This window comes from Alosa pseudoharengus, unplaced genomic scaffold, assembly GCF_046254945.1.
Source record: "Alosa pseudoharengus isolate Yale_2024_CS ecotype anadromous, Long Island Sound unplaced genomic scaffold, YU_APseudo_1.1 YU_APseudo_1.1_scf_4, whole genome shotgun sequence".
Lineage (NCBI taxonomy): Eukaryota > Metazoa > Chordata > Actinopteri > Clupeiformes > Clupeidae > Alosa > Alosa pseudoharengus.
In genome coordinates this window covers 647,501-672,422 of record NW_027468774.1, presented here as the reverse complement: position 1 = coordinate 672,422, position 24,922 = coordinate 647,501, and the positions used below count along the sequence as shown (strand labels likewise).

The following is a 24,922-nucleotide window of genomic DNA, read 5'->3' as shown; positions in this document are numbered from 1 at the left end:
TACACGAACATTGGCACTTGTCTCAACACGAATTGTGGTTTATATGCCACACGAACTTAGTCAGAGCACATACACCACTAAATAGACCACTATATATGTTAGTTTAAGCACTCGATCTTTTTAGCTAGCTGACAGGCGAAATGCTAGTATTTTAGGACATTGGATTGCATTGTAAACCTAGCTAGACAGCTAGGCTACATGCTGCAACACAGGTATGAAATATATTATGTCTTATCAGAGAATGTTGACCTTGTTGTTTCTATGAACATGAATTGTTGTTTATAGGCAACATCAACTTAGTCGAGGCATAAAGACCCCTGGAAAGTACTTAAACGTTTGAACTAGCTGATTAGCCTAATTAGCTCGCTTGCCACCACTGGCTAGACACTGCAGTCAAAAGGTTAGCGGTTTCGCCGTCACGCACCCGAGGCGAAATTTGGCTGGCCGAAAATTGCGAGGTGTTTCGCTGTGTGGAAACCCACCGTTAGGCGTGCGTGTGACAACGTGGACCACTAGCAATCACGTGACTTGCTCTGCTGCAGCCAGGGGCTTCTCCCTATGGGCTTCTCTCGCATTCACCTCCTGGATTTAGTGAATGTATGGGGGTAATTTAAATACATGATAATGTCAATTTGCACATCGTTAAAACAGCAATCACCATATTATCGCAGGCGATATATATCGTCCACCCCTAATGTGGGATGATGTGTGTGTTGAGAGTGTTTGTGGGATGATGTGTGCGTGTGTGTGTTGAGAGTGTATGTGGGATGATGTGTGTGTGTGTGTGAGTGAGTGTATGTGGGATGATGTGTGTGTGTGTGTGTGTGTGTATGTGGGATGATGTGTGTGTGTGTGTGTGTGTGTGTATGTGGGATGATATGTGTGTGAGTGAGTGTATGTGGGATGATGTGTGTGTGTGTGTGAGTGTATGTGGGATGATGTGTGTGTGTGTGTATGTGGGATGATGAGTGTGTGTGTGAGTGTATGTGGGATGATGTGTGTGTTGAGTGTGTATGTGGGATGTGTGTGTGTGTGTGTATGTGGGATGATGTGTGTGTGTGTGTGTATGTGGGATGATGTGTGTGTTGAGAGTGTATGTGGGATGATGTGTGTGTGTGTATGTGGGATGATGTGTGTGTGAGTGTATGTGGGATGATGTGTGTGTGAGTGTATGTGGGATGATGTGTGTTGAGAGTGTATGTGGGATGATGTGTGTGTGTGTGTGTGTTGAGAGTGTATGTGGGATATGTGTGTGTGTGTATGTGGGATGATGTGTGTGTGTAGGTGGGATGATGTGTGTGTGAGTGTATGTGGGATGATGTGTGTGTGTGTATGTGGGATGATGTGTGTTGAGAGTGTATGTGGGATGATGTGTGTGTGTGTGTGTTGAGAGTGTATGTGGGATGATGTGTGTGTGTGTGTATATGTGGGATGATGTGTGTTGAGAGTGTATGTGGGATAATGTGTCTGTCTCCCCCTGCAGGGCTGGGGGTGTAGCAGCAGGGGGCAGTCATGAGCTGGAGCTTCCTCACGCGGCTGCTGGAGGAGATCCAGCACCACTCCACCTTCGTGGGGAAGATCTGGCTGACGGTGCTCATCGTGTTCCGGATCGTTCTGACGGCGGTGGGCGGCGAGAGCATCTACTATGACGAGCAGAGCAAGTTCGTGTGCAACACGCTGCAGCCGGGATGTGAGAACGTTTGTTACGACGCCTTCGCGCCGCTGTCACACGTGCGCTTCTGGGTCTTCCAGATCATCCTGGTGGCCACGCCCTCCCTCATCTACCTGGGCTTCGCAGCCAATAGGATCTCTCGCCTGGAGGATGGGCGTGGCTCGGGGCCGAGCAGGAAGCAGAGGCTCTGTGGGCGTCGGCGTGAGCGAGGCCAGGAGGAGGAGCCAGACGAGGATCAGGAGGAGGAGCCAATGCTGCACGCGCCAGCGGCGGAAGAGGAGGAGGAGGAGGGGCCTCAGGGCGGGGGGCGGGGCAAGCCACGGCATGACGGGCGGCACCGTATCCGTAGAGACGGGCTGCTGCGTGTGTACGTGGTGCAGCTGCTGATGCGCTCCGCGCTGGAGCTGGGCTTCCTGATTGGTCAGTATGCGCTCTACGGGCTGCGCGTGCCCGCGCTCTACCAGTGCAACAGCGCCCCCTGCCCCCACGACGTGAACTGCTTCGTGTCGCGGCCCACGGAGAAGACCATCTTCCTGCTCATAATGTATGCCGTGTCGCTGCTCTGCCTGGCGCTCGACCTGTGGGAGGTGCTGCACCTCGGCCGCGGCTCCATCCTGGACATCCTGCGCGTGCGTCGAGCGTCGGCCCCCGGAGCCCTGGGGCCCCTGAGAGGGGGCGCGCCGATCAGCGAGGCCGGGGGGGGGGCGGGGGCCGGCTACGGCAGCTACCCCTTCTGGAGTGGCGCCCCTCTGGCGCCCCCTGGCTACAGTCTGCGGCCAGAGCAGCTGCCCATCAGCGAGCTCAGCAGCCAGGCCAAGATGGCGGCGCGGCAGAACAGAGCTAACATGGCGCAGGAGGAGCAGGAAGCTGCGCAGGACGCAAGGGGCGGGGCCAGAAGAGACAGGAAGAGGGAGCGGGGGGGCAGGGGCAAGCACTCGGGGGGGCGGGGCGACCGAGGCAGCTGTAGCAGCAGCAGCCGATCAGATGAGGGGAAACAGTCAGTGTGGATCTGAGGCTACAGCTAACGCTATCATCCTCAGTGTGGATCTGAAGCTACAGCTAACGCTAACACATTCTATATGGATCTGAAGCTAAGCTAACGCTAACACATTCTATGTGGAGCTGAAGCTAAGTTAACGCTAGCATCTTCAGTGTGAATGTGAGGCAATGGCTAACACTAACATCCTCAGTGTGGATCTGAGCCTACAGCTAATGCTAACATCTTCAGTTGGATCTAAGACTAAGCCAATGCTTACACATTCTGTGTGAATCTGAACCTTCTATCTGAAGCTAAGGCGAGGATCCTCTTGTAGTCCAACGTCCACCCCTACACAAACACATGTGCTCACACACATATACAACACACACACACACACTTTCACATAGGCAAATATACACACACATAGACAACACACACACACACACACACACTTTCACATAGGCAAATACACACACATGTGCAGACTCACACTTTCACTCATTAACATATACACACTTTTATAGCCCCCCCCCACACACACACACTATACACACACTTTCACACAGGAACCCCCCCCCCCCCACACACACACACACACAGTATGCACCCTTTCACCTGCCCCCCCCCCCCCCAACCACACACAGTATTCACTTTCACACAGGAACCCCCCTCCACACGCACACACACACACACACACACACTATATACACACACACACGCACAGTATACACACACACACACACACACACTATACACACACACACACGCACACTATACACACACTTTCACATAGCTATGACCCCCCCAGACACACAGTATATACACAATACACAATTTCCCATTCCCATGTAGAGCAAGTTCCCGTTTAGAGGACCCTTGTGAGTGTTTCTACTGTATGCTGTACACAGTTTGACCTGCAGGTGGAGCTGCTACTCCTGTAAACAGGTCATCATAAAGTCCACAGTCCAGACTGGACCTTTGGATCAGACGTTCTACAGTTTCACTGTTTTGGACCGTTTGGATCAGACGTTCTACAGTTTCACTGTTTTCTTGCATTTTTCTTGTGCCAAAACTCTGTTAAAGATGAAGAGCTATGCTTAGGATATGATTTGTGCTTTATGCTTAGGATAGGATTTGATGTGTTCTCTCTTGCTGGTGATGGACAGTTCTGTGTTTCTTTTTTAAATGAGTGAACAAGGGCGTGGGGGAGGGACTTGTTTTGTACAGGTTGGGGTTAGGGTTAGGGATAGGGTTTTGTACAGGTTGTTCAGTTGCATGTTGAAGTCCTTGTTTAGGAATTAAGCAATAAATCATCTGTTCCAGAGTCCAGTGTGACTTCTTTGCTTTACATCAAAGATGCAAATTATTTTGAAGGATTAATGTAATAATTTTAATAAGCGTCTCCTGTCAGTTTGGCATACACAAATGCGTGTGTGTGTGTGAGACAGAGAATCACCTTAATGAACCTGCAACCACCATGCCTTCAAGCACAGGGCCTCTGAATGCTATCTAAGAAGGTGTGTGTGTGTATGTGTTGGGGGGGCTCATCTGGTCCAATTTACACAACTCCAACTTCACCATCTGCCTTAAAACAGGCTTTGCATAATAAGGATTCAGCTTTACATGTGAGATGGCTGTAATGGACGAAAACACCATGTTTAACGGGTAAGATGATGTAACATTTAGCAACATTTTGCAAATTATTCTGTCCAGAGAAAAAAGGTTAAACGGGGGAAATCATAGGAGCAAAATTATACAGTATGTAACCGTAGAAGAGTTTTTTTTTTATCCCTCGCATTAGATGTTTATTCTAAACATATTCTAACAGTGCGATTAGGGTAGACATAAAGATTGGAGTGACGATCTTTGGTTGACATCAGTTAACTAGAATCTTTGGTTTTAACATGCACACCCACTTTACAAGAAGCAGCGTGTCTCGTTTGACTCGCCGTAGTTTGTGCAGTGTCCCGGATGTGGAGTGGAGGGTAGTTTGAAAGAAGAAAGAAGCTGAAAGTTTTGCGGGAATTTGCGGCAACATTGGAGTTAGACTTCTACAGCTATGTAACTTACAAACGCTCTGCGTATTATTCTCCGTGCTGGTAAGGAGGTTGTTTGAAAGCTGACGCCACATTCGCAGGGTGATTGACCTGGAGATTTCACGTTAACTTACAAGGTAGGTCGGCTTTGGTAGCGCTGGCGTTTGCATTTAGCTAACGTTAGCGGACATTAACGTTACATTGAACAAGACTAACGTCACCTGCTTACTTTGTCTAAAAGCATTAATATAATGTTACTTGTCTAGTCAGCGACCTAACTTTACTTAAAAGCACGAACAAGTCAGTAGGTTGATGCTGGACTTTCCTTCTAATATTAACTAACGTTAGCTAATGTCACAGCTTCTTGTCGTAATGTTAGCCTAATGTGGTCTGACTACAGCTAACGTTTGTGCTATTCTTTTGCATTAGGTGTATAAGCTAAATTTGCATGAGCTATGTGCATTTCTAAACTGGTTATAAAACTGTTTTTAACTGTATGTTTGCATAGCGCAGTGGTTCCATCCAAGAGATTCATAAACACTATAGGCTAACGTTGACGTTTAATGTAGGTATTGACGGTGCTTCTGCAAAGGGGCTAGCGAACTTGACGTGACCTCATTGATGTCCATGCAACGTCACAAAAAAATGCCCCCGCAACGAAGGGGTAGAAATCCACCCAGCAGCACTCCATTAGGAGGGGCATTACAAACAGTCCTACGGAGTGACTCTGTCCATGTCCAACCGAAACAGTCATGGTTAGGGAGTGTGTAGTATTATTAGAGGAACGCAAGCCTTCACTAAACATATGGCCGCCGAGGTTATGCAGAGCTGTTCACTAGGTTGTCACGGTTACATAGAGATCAGTGGATATTAAAGTCCCCCTATAGTTGAGAACCGCAATAATAAATAAGCACTGTTTCCCACAGAATTGCATTCCATTTGTGGTGGTTGGTTTAACTTGAACTTAACAAATTAGCACAGCGTGGTTATGATGCTAACCAGATTTAAGCACAATTTAGTACAACCTGGAAAATCATTGTGTGGTGGTCAATGTTGATTTTGTGGTCGGCCGCCACAAATAAGTCAATGTATGGGAAACACTGAATGAGATGACGTGGCCGGCTACTGAGCGTCTTTTGCCCCGTTGCTGCGTGCCCATCTTATGTTGGTAAACGGAGGGCCGTCTATAGGTCATTATTGGTTGGTTCTGCTGTTGCGATGTTCTTTGTTTCCATGACGCCTGCATGCATGATACTTGTTTCTATGCAGCGGAACTGATGGAGTAGAACACTGGGGAACGATCCCAAGGATGAAGCGTTCTGCACACGTGCAGGAGCTGCTGGGCAGCCTACGTCCAGGTCAGCGCCCCCTGGAGGGGAAGTCCGTCTACATGCACACAGTGAAGAGCCGCCACGCCAGCATCCTGACGGATGTCATCACACGCCTTGGAGGGGTGAGGGATGCAGAGTGATGTGTGATGTGGAGAGGGGAGAGATGTGGAGAGGGGAGAGATGTGTGATGTGGAGAGGGGAGTGATGTGGAGAGATGTGGAGAGTGGTGTGATGTGGAGAGGGGAGTTATTGGGAGAGATGTGTGATGTGGAGAGGGGAGAGATGTGTAATGTGGAGAGGGGAGTGATGTGGAGAGGGGAGAGATGTGGAGAGTGGTGTGATGTGATGTGGAGAGATGTGGAGAGTGGAGAGATGTGTAGAGGGGAGTGATGTGGAGAGATGTGGAGAGGGGAGTTATTGGGAGAGATGTGTGATGTGGAGAGGGGAGTGATGTGGAGAGGGGAGTGATGTGGAGAGGGGAGTGATGTGGAGAGAGGTGTGATGTGGAGAGGGGAGTTATTGGGAGAGATGTGTGATGTGGAGAGGGGAGAGATGTGTGATGTGGAGAGGGGAGTGATGTGGAGAGATTGGAGAGGGGAGAGATGTGGAGAGTGGTGTGATGTGATGTGGAGAGATGTGTAGAGGGGAGTGATGTGTAGAGGGGAGTGATGTGTAGAGGGGAGAGATGTGGAGAGATGTGGAGAGATGTGGAGAGGGGAGAGATGTGGAGAGGGGAGAGATGTGGAGAGGGGAGAGATGTGGAGAGGGGAGAGATGTAGAGAGGAGAGAGATGTAGAGAGGAGAGAGAGAGAGAGAGAGAGAGAGAGAGAGAGAGAGAGAGAGAGAGAGCTCTCAAGGAGGGCCTGTGTTAAGGTAGGCCTACTTCTATACTCTGGTAGAGTTGCTCTACAAAGCAAGAGAGATGAAATTAATATCTAAAGATATTATTGGGGGCCAAGCAGCGAAGCTGCGAAGGCACCCATTGTGTTTCTATCTTTTCCTATTATTATTATTGGGGGCCAAGCAGCGAAGCTGCGAAGGCACCCATTGTGTTTCTATGATTTCTTATTATTATTATTTAACATCTTTCTTCCGCCATGGGAGTCTATGGCAGCCCATAGAACCGTCTGGTAAAAAGTTGTGAAATTTGGCACACCGATTAGGGACAGTCCCATGATTAATTTCACCAAGTTTCATGTCGGCACCTCCAGGGCTCTAGCGCCACCAACAGGCCAAAGTTGGACGTGCGTTCACGCACGTAACTTTTGACCTGTTGATCCGATTTTGAAAAATGAGCTACCGTTGGAATCCTTGGACCAGACCGAGTTCAACGCACCCTATGACGTCATTTTCCGCCATGATGGATTTTCCGCCATATTGGATTTTAGTGAAAGTGAAACTAATTTTTCACAGGTCACAAATTTTGTCCGATCGTCACCAAACTTGACATACATGATCATCAGACCAAGCCTCACAAAAGTTGTGGTGTTTTGTCTTCGGAACTCAAACCGTTTGCCCGTAACTGCCAATCGAAATATGTGGCGAAGCCGCCAAACAGGAAGTGAGCTCATATCTCAGCAACCCATTCACCTATCATAACCAAACTTACTACATGGACTCAGGACCCAATCAGGGGGACGCACAAGAAATCTGGTGACCTTTGACCTCTAGGGGGCGCTATAATTAAGAAACATGCCTTTTGGCCTGTAGCTGCTGTTGTCCTTAGAATTAAAATGCACTAGTGGTGTCAGGTAATTCTGATGGAGGTCCTTAGGCTGACCCAGCACAACTTGTGATGTCATCGTAATTGATTCGGCCGTCATGTTGGATTTAATCAAAAACATCAAAAAGTTTTCGCGGGTCGCAAATTTCATCTGATCTTCACCAAAATTGGCACAGACCATTTTTAGACCATAACCTATCAATATATTGCTCTCTGGAACAATTGACAAAAGCATTCGCCAGTAACAGCCAATCGAAATTGGTGGCGAAGCCGCCAAACAGGAAGTGAGCTCATATCTCAGCAACCCTGCCATGTATTATAACCAAACTTACTACATATATTCATGACCCCATTAGGAGGACGCTCAAAAAATTTGGTGACCTTTGACCTGTAGGGGGTGCTGCAATTAGCAATATTGCATTTTGATGTGTAGTTGCTGATGTGTTATATCAATCTTTTATTTTTTGATGTGAAACTGATGACAACATGTTCCATCCAGTTAATTCTAATGCGTGCGTGCAAGGGCAGGGCTGGACAGGGCAGGACAAGGTGGGACGGGCTGGGGTGATTAGGTGGGGGGGGGCTGGCTGGCGGAGGCGGTGGCAATACTCAGCCCTGTTGATCCCGGGTGTCTGCTGAGTTCTATCTTGTCACCGTGGCTACTCCAGCCTATACTGCTTGGCCCCCTCATTGCTGCTTGCAGCTATATTTGGGGGCCAAGCAGCGAAGCTGCGAGGCAACCATTGTGTTTCTATGATTTCCTATTATTGGGGGCCAAGCAGCGAAGCTGCGCGGCAACCCATAGTGATTCTACCTTTTCTTATTATTATTATTACACATCTTTCCGCTGCCATTGAAGTCTATGGCAGCCCATAGAACCGTACAGTAAAAAGTTGTGAAATTTGGCACATATATTCCATACATTCCCATATTCCATTTCACAAATTTTCAAGTCTGAACCCCAGGCAGTCTAGCGCCACCAATGGGTCAAAGTTGCCATTGCATCCATGCACTTAACTTTTGAACCGTATGTCCAATTTTGAACATCCAGATACAGTTGGAACCCCTGGACTGACCTGAGTTCACTAACTCCTATTACGTTACTTTCCGCCATATTGGACCTCCGCCATATTGTATTTCATCAAAAACACTTAAAAGTTTTCACAGGTCACAAACTTCATCCAATTTTCACGAAACTTCACACAGATGATCTTCAGACCATGCCTCATAATTGCATTGCCTTTGACACCCATACTCAGAACTGGTCGCCTGTCACGACCAATCAAAATTGGCGGCGAAGCCGCCAAACAGGAAGTGAACTCAGATCTCAGCAAGGCTTTCACATATCAAAACCAAACTCAGTACATGAACTCAGGACCCAATTAGGAGGAGGCTCAATAAATTTCATGACTTTTGACCTACAGGTGGCGCTATAATTAACAAAACTACGTTTTGGCCTCTATGGGGTGATGTGTTTGAAATTAAAACATATTAGTGATCTCTGTTAATACTTTGGGAGGTCCTTAGGCTGACACATATCAACTTTTGACATTAACATAATTGATTGGACCGCCATATTGAATTTCATCAAAAACACTTAAAAGTTTTCACAGGTCACAAACTTCATCCAATTTTCACGAAACTTCACACAGATGATCTTCAGACCCTGTCTCATAATTGCATTGACTTTGACACCCATACTCAAAACTGGTCGCCAGTCACGACCAATCAAAATTGGCGGCGAAGCCGCCGAACAGGAAGTGAACTCAGATCTCGGCAAGGCTTTCACATATCAAAACCAAACTCAGTACATGGGCTCAGGACCCAATTAGGAGGAGGCTCAATAAATTTGATGACTTTTGACCTACAGGTGGCGCTATAATTAACAAAAGTATGTTTTGGCCTCTATGGGGTGATGTGTTTGAAATTAAAACATATTAGTTATCTCTGTTAATACTTTGGGAGGGCCTTAGGTTGACACATATCAACTTTTGACATTAACATAATTGATTGGACCGCCATATTGGATTAAATCAAAAACACTTAAAAGTTTTCACAGGTCACAAATTTCATCCATTTTTCATGAAACTTGGCACAGATGATCTTCAGACCATGTCTCACAAACGCATTGCTTTTTTGACCTTTATTCAAAACAGGTCGGCCGTGACGACCAATCAAAATTGAAAAGCCGCCAATCAGGAAGTGAACTGTTATCTCAGCCAAGATTTCATGTATCAAAACCAAACTCGATACATGGGCTCAGGACCCAATTAGGAGAAGGCTCAATAAATTTGGCGACTTTTGACCACTATGGGGGCGCTATAATCACAGGAAGTAGGCTCATATCTCAGCAACACTTTCACATATCAAAACCAAACTTGGTATATGGACTTGGAACTCCTCCCTGAGGACACACAATCAATTTGGTGACCTTCGACCACTAGGGGGGCGCTAGAGTTACAGGAAGTTAGCTCCTATCTCAGCAACGCTTTCACATATCAAAACCAAACTTGGTTCATAGACTTGGGACCCCAGCCTGAGGACACACAAAACATTTGGTGTACTTTGACCACTAGGGGCGCTATAATTAGCAATACTTTCTCGTATCAACCTCAAACTTGGTACGTGGACTCGTGGTCACAACCTGAGGACGCACAATACATTTGGTGACTTTTGACCACTAGGGGTGCCATAATTAGCAAGACTTTCTCGTATCAACACCAAACTTGGTACGTGGACTCATGAACACATCCTGAATAGCTACAATACATTTGGTGTCTTTTGACCACTAGGGAAAACTATGACATGAATTAGGCTCAAATCTTACGCTTTCATGGATTGAAATCAAACTTTGTACATGGACTCAAGACCCAATCCCAATCCAGTCCAATTCAATCCAATCCAATCAACAATCACATGAAGTAGGCTCATATCTCAGCAATCCCAATCCAATCCAGTCCAATTCAATCCAATCCAATCAACCATCACATGAAGTAGGCTCATATCTCAGCAATCCCAATCCAATCCAATCAAATCCAATCCAGTCCAATCCAATCCAGTCCAGTACAATCCAATTAAATCCAATCCAATCGACAATCACATGAAGTAGTCTCATATCTCAGTAATCCCAATCCAGTCCAATCAAATCCAATCCAGTCCAATCCAATCCAATCCAGTCCAATTAAATCCAATCCAATGAACAATCATATGAAGTAGGCTCATATCTCTGCAATCCCAATCCCAATACAGTCCAGTCCAATCCAATCCAGTCCAGTCCTGTCCAATTCAGTCCAGTCCAATCCCAATCCAATCCAATCCAATCCAGTCCAATCCAATCCAGTCCAGTCCAGTCCAGTCCAGTCCTGTCCAATTCAGTCCAGTCCAATCCCAATCCAATCCAGTCCATTCCATTCCATTCCATTCCATTCCATTCCATTCCAATCCAATCCAATCCAATCAACAATCACATGAAGTAGTCTCATATCTCAGCAATCCCAATCCAGTCCAATCAAATCCAATCCAGTCCAGTCCAGTCCAATCCAATCAAATCCAGTCCAGCCCAATTAAATCCAATCTATTCAACAATCACATGAAGTAGGCTCATATCTCTGCAATCCCAATCCCAATCCAGTCCAGTCCAATCCAATCCAGTCCAGTCCAGTCCAGTCCAGTCCAGTCCAGTCCAGTCCAATCCAATCCAGTCCTGTCCAATTCAGTCCAGTCCAGTCCAATCCCAATCCAGTCCAATCCAATCCAATCCAATCCAATCCAATCCAATCCATTCCAATCCAGTCCAGCCCAATTAAATCCAATCTAATCAACAATCACATGAAGTAAACTCATATCTCTGCAATCCCAATCCCATTCCAGTCCAGTCCAATCCAATCCAGTCCAGTCCTGTCCAATTCAGTCCAGTCCAATCCCAATCCAATCCAATCCAATCCAGTCCAATCCAATCCAATCCAGTCCAGTCCAGTCCTGTCCAATTCAGTCCAGTCCAATCCCAATCCAATCCAATCCAGTCCATTCCATTCCATTCCATTCCATTCCAATCCAATCCAATCCAATCCAGTCCTGTCCAATTCAGTCCAGTCCAATCCAATCCAGTCCAGTCCTGTCCAATTCAGTCCAGTCCAATCCCAATCCAATCCAGTCCAGTCCAGTCCAGTCCAGTCCAGTCCAGTCCAATCCAATCCAGTCCAGTCCTGTCCAATTCAGTCCAGTCCAATCCCAATCCAATCCATTCCATTCCATTCCATTCCATTCCAGTCCAATCCAATCCAATCCAGTCCAGTCCAGTCCAGTACAATCCAATCCAATCCAGTCCAGACCAGTCCAGTCCAATCCAATTCAATCCAATCCAATCCAATCCAATCAACAATCACATGAAGTAGTCTCATATCTCAGCAATCCCAATCCAGTCCAATCAAATCCAATCCAGTCCAGTCCAATCCAATCCAATCCAATCCAATCCAGTCCAGTCCAGCCCAATTAAATCCAATCTATTCAACAATCACATGAAGTAGGCTCATATCTCTGCAATCCCAATCCCAATCCAGTCCAGTCCAGTCCAATCCAGTCCAGTCCAGTCCAGTCCAGTCCAGTCCAATCCAATCCAGTCCAATCCAATCCAGTCCAGTCCAGTCCAATCCAATCCAGTCCAGTCCAGTCCAGTCCAGTCCAATCCAGTCCAGTCCAGTCCAGTCCAGTCCAATCCAATCCAGGCCTCTCCAATTCAGTCCAGTCCAGTCCAATCCCAATCCAATCCAATTCAATCCAATCCAATCCAATCCAATCAACAATCACATGAAGTAGTCTCATATCTCAGCAATCCCAATCCAGTCCAATCAAATCCAATCCAGTCCAGTCCAGTCCAATCCAATCCAATCCAATCCAGTCCAGTCCAGCCCAATTAAATCCAATCTATTCAACAATCACATGAAGTAGGCTCATATCTCTGCAATCCCAATCCCAATCCAGTCCAGTCCAGTCCAGTCCAGTCCAGTCCAATCCAATCCAGTCCAGTCCAATCCAATCCAGTCCAGTCCAGTCCAGTCCAGTCCAGTCCAGTCCAATCCAGTCCAGTCCAGTCCAGTCCAGTCCAGTCCAATCCAATCCAGGCCTCTCCAATTCAGTCCAGTCCAGTCCAATCCCAATCCAATCCAATTCAATCCAATCCAATCAACAATCACTTGAAGTAGGCTAATATCTCAGCAATCCCATTCCAATCCAGTCCATTCCAATCCAGACTTGTCTAGTCTATCTTAGTTTAGTCCAGTCCAATCCCAACTTCTGCTTATTTGCTTGGCCCCCACATTGCTGCTTGCAGCTATATTTGGGGGCCAAGCAGCGAAGCTGCGAAGGCACCCATTGAGTTACTAGCTTTTCCTATTATTATTATTACACATCTGCCATTGGAGTCTATGGCAGCCCATAGAACGCCTGGCTAAAAAGTGCAGATTTTTTGGCAGAAAGTTTCGGGACACTCCACTGACCACTCACGCTCATTTACGGATCTCTAAACCCAGCCGTCTAGCGCCACCAACGGGTCAAAATTTGGCCGAAAATAGAACCGCTGGGTCTAAAGTTATGAAATTCGGCACACTGATTCAGAACCGTCCCATGATCACTCTCACCAATTTATAGAACTCTATGCCCAACACTCTAGCGCCACCAATGGGTCGAACCTGGATTGCATTCACGCATGTGACCATTGAACGGTGGGTCCGATTTTCACAAATCAGGCACTGTTGTAATCCCTGGACCGACCTGAGTTCAATGACTCCTATTATGTCACTTTCCGCCATATTGGACCACCGCCATATTGGATTTAGTCCAAACTCTACGAAAAGTTTCAGCGTTCACAAATTTCATCCGATTTTCATGGAACTTGGCAGAGATGATCTTCTGCCCGAGCCACACAAACGATACTTGTCAGATTTTTCAATTTCATTTTTGTTTGCCCGTGACAGCCAATCAAATATGGTGATGAAGCCGCCAAACAGGAAGTGGACTAACATCTCCGTGGTACTTTGAGTTAACATAACAAAACTTGATACCATTAGTCAGGACACTGTCCCAATCACTCACAGCAATTTTTATGCATATACATTGAACACTCTAGCGCCACCACCAGTTCAAAGCTGGACATGCGTTCATGCGCGTGATCCTTGACTCTTTTGTCTGATTTTCACAATTGAGGTAGCGTCTGAATCCTTGAACAATCTCGAGTTCATCGACCCCTATCCCGTCACTTTCCGCCATATTGGACCTCCGCCATATTGGATTTGGTCCAAACACTACGAGAAGTTTCAGCGGTTACAAATTTCATCCGATTTTCACAGAACTTGGCGGAGATGATCTTCAGACCGAGCCGCACAAACGATACTTGTCAGATTTTTTAATTTCAAGTTTATTTGCCCGTGACAGCCAATCACACATGGCGACGATGCCGCCTAACAGGAAGTGGGCTGACATCTCAGCTATGCTTTAATGTATGAAGTCCAAACTTGGTACAGGGACTTGGTATCTTATTGTGAAGACGCACTATGAAATTGGCATCATGTGACCTCTATAGGGGGCGCTGTAATACAGGAAGTGAGCTTGTATCTCAGCAACGCTTCGGTGTAAAAAGTCCAAACTTGGTATAAGGAACTGTTACCTGATTATGATGACACACTAGGAAATTGGAATCATTTGGCCTCTATAGGGGGCGCTGCAATACAGGAAGTGAGCTCTTATCTTAGCAACACTTTGATGTATGAAGTTCAAACTTGGTACAGGGACTTGGTACCTGATTGTGAGGACACAGTAGGAAATTGACATCATTTGGCCTCTTTAGGGGGCGCTGTAATACAGGAAGTGGGCTCATATCTCAGCAACGGTTCGTTGCATGAAGTCCAAACTTGATACATGGACATATTACCTGATTGTGAGGACATGCAAGGGAAGTGGTCTCATTTGACCTCTAGGGGTGCTGTAATAAAGAACGTGAGCTCACATCTCAGCAACACTTTGGTGTATGAAGTCCAAACTTGGTAGAGGGACATCATAACTGATTGTGAGAACACACAAGGACATTGGTGTAATTTGGCATCTAGGGGCGCTGTAACAAAGTAAATGACCTTATTTCTCAGCCATTCTTTATCCAATTGCAATCAAACTTGCTGTGATTGCTTGCTCATGCCCTGGCAATGCCATTCCTGCTATAGCGCACTGCTTGGCCCCCACATTGCTGCTTGCAGCTATATTTATTATTATTATTTAACATCTTTCTTCCGCCATGGGAGTCTATGGCAGCCCATAGAACCGTCTGGTGAAAAGTTGTGAAATTTGGCACACTGATTAGGGACAGTCCCATAATTAATTTCACCAAGTTTCATGTCGGCACCTGCAGCGCTCTAGCGCCACCAACAGGCCAAAGTTGGATGTGCGTTCAAGCACGTAACTTTTGACCTGTTGACCCGATTTTGAAAAATGAGGTACCATTGGAATCCTTGGACCAGGCCGAGTTCAACGCACCCTATGACGTCATTTTCCGCCATGATGGATTTTCCGCCATTTTGGATTTTAGTGAAAGTGAAACTAATTTTTCACAGGTCACAAATTTTGTCCGATCGTCGCCAAACTTGACACACATAATCTTCAGACCAAGCCGCACAAAAGTTGTGGTGTTTTGTCTTCGGAACTGCAACCGTTCACCCGTAATATCCAATCGAAATTTGCGGCGAAGACGCCAAACAGGAAGTGAGCTCATATCTCAGCAACCCATTCATCTATCATAATCAAACTTAGTATTTGGACTCATGACCCCATCAGGGGGAAGCTCAAGAAATTTGGTGACCTTTGACCCCTAGGGGGCGCTGTAATTAAGAAACATGCCTTTTGGCCTGTAGCTGCTGTTGTGCTTAGAATTAAAACGCACTAGTGGTGTCTGATAATGCTGTTGGAGGTCCTTAGGCCGACCCAAGCCAACTTGTGATGTCATCATAATTGATTCGGCCGCCATATTGGATTTAATCAAAAACACATACAAGTTTTCGCAGGTCACAAATTTCAGCGGATCCTGACCAAAATTGGCAGAGACCATCTTCAGACCATGCCTGATGAATGCATTGATTTCTGGAACAATTGAAAGAAGCATTGGCCTGTACCAACCAATCGAAATTTGCAGCGAAGCCGCCAAACAGGAAGTGATTTCATATCTCAGCAACGCTTTCATGTAACAAAACCAAACTTAGTACATGTACCTCTGAGCCCATCGGTAGGACGCTCAAGAAATTTGGTGACATTTGACCTCTAGGGGGCTCCGTAATTGACAAAAATGCATTTTGGCCAGTAGTTGCTGATGCGCATTATTTTGAAATGGAAGTCAATGGCAGCCCATAGAACCGTCAGGTAAAAAGTTATACAATTTGCCACACTAATTGGGGACAGTCCAATAGTTCATTTCACCAAGTTTCATGCCGGCACCTCAAACGCTCTAGCGCCACCATCAGGCCAAAGTTGGATTTGTGTTCACGGACGTAACTTTTGACCTGTTGACCCGAATGGCAAAATGAGTTCCATCCAGTTCATTCTAAAGCGTGCGTGCAAGGGTGGGGCGGGGTGGGATGGGCAGGGGCGGTTGCGGCGGTGGGCTGGCTGGGGGAGGGGGCGGCGACACTCAGCCCTGGTTCAGCTCCACAAAATCAGTTATGTTTTGATGTGAAACTTGACCTTGTAACTCAGCCAATCTTGGGTTGTATGGCATGGAACTTGTTGTGACTGCTTAAGGCTATATGTCTGATGCAACAGCATTGACTTACATGGCAAATCTGGCCTGCTGAACTGACTGCTTGGCCCCCACATTGCTGCTTGCAGCTATATTTATTACACATCTTTCCTCTGCCATTGAAGTCTATGGCAGCCCATAGAACCGTCTGGTGAAAAGTTGTGAAATTTGGCACACTAGTTAGGCAGTGCCCCATGATTAATTTCACCAAGTTTCAAGTCCGCACCCCGAGCGCTCTAGCGCCACCAACAGGCCAAAGTTGGACGTGCGTTCACGCACGTAACTTTTGACCCGTATGGCCGATTGTCACAAATGAGGTATCGTTGGAATCCTTGGACCAAGCCGAGTTCAACGCACCCTATGACGTCATTTTCCGCCATGATGGATTTTCCGCCATTTTGGATTTTAGTGAAAGTGAAACAAATTTTTCACAGGTCACAAATTTTGTCCGATCGTCACCAAACTTGACACACATGATCTTCAGACCAAGCCTCACAAAAGTTGTGGTGTTTTGTCTTCGGAACTTAAACCGTTCACCCGTAATATCCAATCGAAATTTGCGGCGAAGCCGCCAAACAGGAAGTGAGCTCATATCTCAGCAACCCATTCATCTATCATAACCAAACTTAGTAAATGGACTCATGACCCCATCAGGGGGACGCTCAAGAAATTTGGTGACCTTTGACCTCTAGGGGGAGCTGTAATTAAGAAACATGCCTTTTGGCCTGTAGCTGCTGTTGTGCTTAGAATTAAAACGCACTAGTTGTGTCTGATAATACTGTTGGAGGTCCTTAGGCCGACACAAGCCAACTTGTGATGTCATCGTATTTTATTCGGCCGCCATATTGGATTTAATCAAAAACATCAAAAAGTTTTCGCAGGTCAGAAATTTCAGCGGATCCTCACCAAAATTGGCAGAGAACATCTTCAGACCATGCCTTATCAGTGCGTTGCTTTCTGGAACAATTGACAGAAGCATTCGGCTGTAACAGCCAATCGAAATTTGCGGCGAAGCCGCCAAACAGGAAGTGATTTCATATCTCAGCAACGCTTTCATGTATCAAAACCAAATTTAGTACATGTACCTCAGACCCCATCGGGAGGACGCTCAAGAAATTTGGTGACATTTGACCTCTAGGGGGCACCGTAATTGACAAAAATGCATTTTGGCCAGTAGTTGCTGATGCGCATTATTTTGCAATGGAAGTCAATGGCAGCCAATAGAACCGTCTGGTAAAAAGTTATACAATTTTGCACACTAATTGGGGACAGTCCAATAATTCATTTCACCAAGTTTCATGCCGGCACCTCAAGCGCTCTAGCGCCACCAACAGGCCAAAGTTGGATGTGCGTTCACGCACGTAACTTTTGACCCGTATGGCCGATTGTCAAAAATGATGTATCGTTCGAATCCTTGGACCAAGCTGAGTTCAACGCACCCTATGTCGTCAATTTCCGCTATGATGGATTTTCCGCCATATTGGATTTCATCAAAAACACTAAAAAGTCCTCTCAGGTCACATATTTTGTTCGATCGACCCCAAACTTCACAGATATCATTTACAGACCATGCCTCATTAATGCATTGCTTTTTGTCTTCGGAACTAAAACCGTTCGCGCGTAACAGCCAATCGAAGTTTGCGGCGAAGCCGCCAAACAGGAAGTGAGCTCATATCTCAGCAACCCATTCACCTATCATAACCAAACTTAGTACATGGACTCAGGACCCAATCAGGGGGACGCCCAAGAAATCTGGTGACCTTTGACCTGTAGGGGGCGCTGTAATTAAGAAACATGCCTTTTGGCCTGTAGCTGCAGTTGTGCTTAGAATTAAAACGCACTAGTGGTGTCTGGTAATACTGTTGGAGGTCCTTAGGCCGACCCAAGTCAACTTGTGATGTCATCATAATTAATTCGGCCGCTATATTGGATTTAATCAAAAACACGTACAAATTTTCGCAGGTCACAGATTTCAGCGGATCCTCACCAAAATTGGCAGAGACCATCTTCAGACCATGCCTTATCAGTGCGTTGCTTTTTGGAACAATTGACAGTAGCATTCGGCTATAACAGCCAATCGAAACTTGCGGCAAAGCCGCCAAACAGGAAGTGAGCTCATATCTCAGCAACCCTTGCATGTATCAAAGCCAAACTTGGTGCATGGACTCAGGACCCAATCAGGGGGACGCTCAAGAAATCTGGTGACCTTTGACCTCTAGGGGGCGCTGTAATTAAGAAACATGCCTTTTGGCCTGTAGCTGCTCTTGTGCTTAGAATTAAAATGTACTAGTGGTGTCTGGTAATACTGTTGGAGGTCCTTAGGCCGACCCAGGCCAACTTGTGATGTCATCGTAATTGATTCGGCCGCCATGTTAGATTTAATCAAAAACATCAAAAAGTTATCACAGGTCGCAAATTTCATCTGATCTTCACCAACATTGGCACAAACCATCTTCAGACCATAACCTATCAATATCTTGCTCTCTATAACAATTGACAAAAGCATTCGCCCATAACAGCCAATCGAAATTGGTGGCGAAGCCGCCAAACAGGAAGTGAGCTCATATCTCAGCAACCCTGCCATGTATCATAACCAAACTTACTACATATATTCATGACCCCATTAGGAGGACGCTCAAAACATTTGGTGACCTTTGACCTGTAGGGGGTGCTGCAATTAGCAATATTGCATTTTGATGTGTAGTTGCTGATGTGTTTTATCAATCTTTTATTTTTTGATGTGAAACTGATGACAACATGTTCCATCCAGTTAATTCTAATGCGTGCGTGCAAGGGCAGGGCAGGGCAGGGCAGGGCAGGGCAGGACGGGGTGGGACGGGCTGGGGTGATTAGGTAGGGGGGCTGGCTGGCGGAGGCGTTGGCAATACTCAGCCCTGTTTCAGCCCTGTTGATCCCGGGTGTCTGCTGAGTTCTATCTTGTCACCGTGGCTACTCCGGCCTATTCTGCTTGGCCCCCTCATTGCTGCTTGCAGCTATATTTGGGGGCCAAGCAGCGAAGCTGCGAAGGCACCCATTGTGTTTCTATCTTTTCTTATTATTATTATACCTTCTTCCGCCATGGAAGTCAATGGCAGCCCATAGAACCGTCTGGTAAAAAGTTGTGAAATTTGGCACACTGATTGAGGACAGTCTCATGATTAATTTCACCAAGTTTCATACCGGCACCTTGAGCGCTCTAGCGCCACCAATAGGCCAAAGTTGGACATGCGTTCACGCACGTAACTTTTGACCCGTATGGCCGATTGTCAAAAATGAGATATCGTTGGAATCCTTGGACCAAGCCGAGTTCAACGCACCCTATGACGTCATTTTCCGCCATGATGGATTTTCCGCCATTTTGGATTTAATCAAAAACACTAAAAAGTTTTCACAGGTCACAAATTTTGTCCGATCGTCACCAAACTTGACACACATGATCTTCAGCCCAAGCCTCACAAAAGATACTCCTTTTCGTCTTCGGAACTCAAACTGTTTGCCCGTAACAGCCAATCGAAATATGCGGCGAAGCCGCCAAACAGGAAGTGAGCTCATATCTCAGCAACCCATTCACCTATCATAACCAAACTTAGTCCATGGACTCAGGACCCAATCAGGGGGACGCTCAAGAAATCTGGTGACCTTTGACCTCTAGGGGGCGCTATAATTAAGAAACATGCCTTTTGGCCTGTAGCTGTAGTTGTGCTTAGAATTAAAATGCACTAGTGGTGTCTGGTAATACTGTTGGAGGTCCTTAGGCCGACCCATGTCAACTTGTGACGTCATCGTAATTGATTCGGCCGCCATATTGGATTTAATTAAAAACACGTACAAGTTTTCGCAGGTCACAAATTTCAGCGGATCCTCACCAAAATTGGCAAAGACCATCTTCAGACCATGCCTTATCAGTGCCTTGCTTTTTGGAACAATTGACAGTAGCATGCGGCTGTAACAGCCAATCGAAACTTGCGGCGAAGCCGCCAAACAGGAAATGAGCTCATATCTCAGCAACCCTTGCATGTATCAAAGCCAAACTTGGTGCATGGACTCAGGACCCAATCAGGGGGACGCTCAAGGAATCTGGTGACCTTTGACCTCTAGGGGGCGCTATAATTAAGAAACATGCCTTTTGGCCTGTAGCTGCTGTTGTCCTTAGAATTAAAATGCACTAGTGGTTTCAGGTAATACTGTTGGAGGTCCTTAGGCTGACCCAGCACAACTTGTGATGTCATCATAATTGATTCGGCCGTCATGTTGGATTTAATCAAAAACATCAAAAAGTTTTCGCGGGTCGCAAATTTCATCTGATCTTCACCAACATTGGCACAGACCATCTTCAGACCATAACCTATCAATATATTGCTCTCTGGAACAATTGACAAAAGCATTCGCCCATAACAGCCAATCGAAATTGGTGGCGAAGCCGCCAAACAGGAAGTGAGCTCATATCTCAGCAACCCTGCCATGTATTATAACCACTTATATTAATAACTTATTACATATATTCATGACCCCATTAGGAGGACGCTCAAAAAATTTGGTGACCTTTGACCTGTAGGGGGTGCTGCAATTAGCAATATTGCATTTTGATGTGTAGTTGCTGATGTGTTATATCAATCTTTTATTTTTTGATGTGAAACTGATGACAACATGTTCCATCCAGTTAATTCTAATGCGTGCGTGCAAGGGCAGGGCAGGGCAGAACGGGGTGGGACGGGCTGGGGTGATTAGGTGGGGGGAGGGGCTGGCTGGCGGAGGCGGTGGCAATACTCAGCCCTGTTGATCCCGGGTGTCTGCTGAGTTCTATCTTGTCACCGTGGCTACTCCGGCCTATACTGCTTGGCCCCCTCATTGCTGCTTGCAGCTATATTTATTATTGTGTTGCTTTTAATTATCAAACATATATTTGGGGGCCAAGCAGCGAAGCTGCGAAGGCACCCATTGTGTTTGTTAGTTTTCTTATTGGGGGCCAAGCAGCGAAGCTGCGAAGGCACCCATTGTGTTTCTATCTTTTCCTATTATTATTATTATTACACATCTTTCCTCTGCCATTGAAGTCTATGGCAGCCCATAGAACCGTCTGGTGAAAAGTTGTGAAATTTGGCACACTAGTTAGGCAGTGCCCCATGATTAATTTCACCAAGTTTCAAGTCCGCACCCCGAGCGCTCTAGCGCCACCAACAGGCCAAAGTTGGACGTGCGTTCACGCACGTAACTTTTGACCCGTATGGCCGATTGTCAAAAATGAGGTATCGTTGGAATCCTTGGACCAAGCCGAGTTCAACGCACCCTATGACGTCATTTTCCGCCATGATGGATTTTCCGCCATTTTGGATTTTAGTGAAAGTGAAACTAATTTTTCACAGGTCACAAATTTTGTCCGATCGTCACCAAACTTGACACACATGATCTTCAGACCAAGCCTCACAAAGGTTGTGGTGTTTTGTCTTCGGAACTTAAACCGTTCACCCGTAATATCCAATCGAAATTTGCGGCGAAGCCGCCAAACAGGAAGTGAGCTCATATCTCAGCAACCCATTCATCTATCATAACCAAACTTAGTAAATGGACTCATGACCCCATCAGGGGGACGCTCAAGAAATTTGGTGACCTTTGACCTCTAGGGGGAGCTGTAATTAAGAAACATGCCTTTTGGCCTGTAGCTGCTGTTGTGCTTAGAATTAAAACGCACTAGTGGTGTCTGATAATACTGTTGGAGGTCCTTAGGCCGACACAAGCCAACTTGTGATGTCATCGTATTTTATTCGGCCGCCATATTGGATTTAATCAAAAACATCAAAAAGTTTTCGCAGGTAAGAAATTTCAGCGGATCCTCACCAAAATTGGCAGAGACCATCTTCAGACCATGCCTTATCAGTGCGTTGCTTTCTGGAACAATTGACAGAAGCATTCGGCTGTAACAGCCAATCAAAATTTGCGGCGAAGCCGCCAAACAGGAAGTGAGCTCATATCTCAGCAACGCTTTCATGTATCAAAACCAAACTTAGTACATGTACCTACGACCCCATCGGGAGGACGCTCAAGAAATTTGGTGACATTTGACCTCTAGGGGGCTCCGTAATTGACAAAAATGCATTTTGGCCAGTAGTTGCTGATGTGCATTATTTTGCAATGGAAGTCAATGGCAGCCCATAGAACCGTATGGTAAAAAGTTATACAATTTTGCACACTAATTGGGGACAGTCCAATAATTCATTTCACCAAGTTTCATGCCGGCACCTCAAGCGCTCTAGCGCCACCGACAGGCCAAAGTTGGATTTGTGTTCACGGACGTAACTTTTGACCTGTTGACCCGAATGGCAAAATGAGGTATTATTGGAATCCTTGGGCCAAGCCGAGTTCAACACACCCTATGACGTCAATTTTTGACCTCTCTGTTTAAATCACAGCAAGTGTGATCATATCTCAGTCAATCTTTTATTTTTGATGTGAAACTGATGACGGCAAGTTCCATCCAGTTCATTCTAAAGCGTGCGTGCAAGGGTGGGGCGGGGTGGGATGGGCAGGGGCGGTTGCGGTGGTGGGCTGGCTGGGGGAGGGGGTGGCGACACTCAGCCCTGGTTCAGCTCCACAAAATCAGTTATGTTTTGATGTGAAACTTGACCTTGTAACTCAGCCAATCTTGGGTTGTATGGCATGGAACTTGCTGTGACTGCTTAAGGCTATATGTCTGATGCAACGGCATTGACTTACATGGCAAATCTGGCCTGCTGAACTGCCTGCTTGGCCCCCACATTGCTGCTTGCAGCTATATTTATTATTATTCCTCTGGCATTGAAGTCAATGGCAGCCCATAGAACCGTCTGGTGAAAAGTTGTGAAATTTGGCACACTGATTGGGGACAGTCTCATAATTAATTTCACAAAGTTTCATACCGGCACCTTGAGCGCTCTAGCGCCACCAACAGGCCAAAGTTGGACTTGCGTTCACGCACGTAACTTCTGACCTGTTGACCCGATTGTCAAAAATCAGGTATCGTTGGAATCCTTGGACCAAGCCGAGTTCAACGCACCCTATGACGTCATTTTCCGCCATGATGGATTTTCCGCCATATTGGATTTTAGTGAAAGTGAAACTAAAACTTCACAGGTCACAAATTTTGTCCGATCGTCACCAAACTTGACACACATGCTCTTCAGACCAAGCCGCACAAAGGTTATCCCTTTTCGTCTTCGGAACTCAAACCGTTTGCCCGTAACAGCCAATCGAAGTTTGCGGCGAAGCCGCCAAACAGGAAGTGAGCTCATATCTCAGCAACCCATTCATCTATCATAACCAAACTAAGTATATGGACTCGGAACCCAATCAGAGGGACGCTCAAGAAATTTGGTGACCTTTGACCTCTAGGGGGCTCTGTAATTGACAAAAATGTATTTTGGCCTGTAGTTGCTGCATTATTCTGCAATGGAGGTCAATGGCAGCCAATAGAACCGTCTGGTTCATCCTGATGATGCACAAATAAGTTGGTGACCTTTGACCTCTATGGGGGCATTGAAATTACAGCAAGCATGATCATATCTCAATCGATCTTTTATTTTTGATGTGAAACTGATGACAGCGAGTTCCATCAAGTTCATTCTAATGCGTGCGTGCAAGGGTGGGACGGGGTGGGACGGGCAGTGGCGGTGGGTTGGCTGGGTGAGGGGGTGGCGACACTCAGTCCTGGTTCAGCCCCACAAAATCAGTTATGTTTTGATGTGAAACTTTACCTTGTAACTCAGCCATTCTTGGGTTGTTTGACATGGAACTTGCTGTGACTGCTTAATGCTATATGCCTGATGCCACGGCATTGAGTTGCATGGCAAATCTGGCCTGCTGAACTGCCTGCTTGGCCCCCACATTGCTGCTTGCAGCTATATTTTTTAATTGATATTAGGGCTGGGATAAACGATTATTTTTTAAACGATTAATCTAGCGATTCTTTTTTCGATGCATCGATTAATCTAACGATTCATTTTTTCAGTCCGATTCGATTTCGATTATCGATTATCTCCCCATTAATTCACTAATAGCAACTTATACATGTTTATTTACATATCTGAATGAAAAAACATGAATTATTTAACATTGCAATATATGTTTATTGCTCTTAAGATTCCAAAATAAAAGACTGAAGTGCAAGTAACTACAAGTGCAAAGTAATGTATTCTTAGTCAGAGGTAGCATTCAATAAAGTTTCAGTTAGTCATTTTAAGACGTTCTTGTGGGAATCATGTGTGGATGCAATTCATAACGTAGTTCAAATAACAGTTTGTACTTCTCCTTTGGACAAGCACTTTTGAGTCTTGGAAAACACTTTTCCATTTCCATCTGGATTTTGCAAACAGAGTCAATAAAATGAGCCCTGCATGAGTAATACAAGCAGCTGCAAGTAAGCATGCTAAACTTGA

At 46.0% G+C, this 24,922-nt stretch overlaps 1 protein-coding gene and 1 long non-coding RNA gene across 2 annotated transcripts in view; both read left to right on the top strand.

Moving 5' to 3' along the window:
* The first annotated feature begins 1,512 nt into the window (after positions 1–1,512).
* Positions 1,513–2,685, top strand: LOC143102065 (gap junction gamma-1 protein-like). Its single transcript, XM_076265434.1, has one exon. The coding sequence runs from the start codon at positions 1,513–1,515 to the stop codon at positions 2,683–2,685; it is 1,173 nt and encodes a 390-aa protein (XP_076121549.1).
* Positions 2,686–4,645: 1,960 nt separating this feature from the next.
* The window catches only part of LOC143102366 (uncharacterized), a 44,996-nt gene continuing 24,719 nt past the window's right edge, over positions 4,646–24,922 (top strand). Inside the window, exons 1-2 of the long non-coding RNA XR_012982580.1 lie at positions 4,646–4,824; positions 5,957–6,140. This is a non-coding gene — a long non-coding RNA (uncharacterized LOC143102366). The remainder of the gene's footprint in view (positions 4,825–5,956; positions 6,141–24,922) is intronic.

Coding starts and splice junctions, on each gene's coding strand:
- LOC143102065 (XM_076265434.1), top strand. CDS start 1,513: ATGAGCTGGAGCTTCCTCACGCGGCTGCTGGAGGAGATCCAGCACCAC.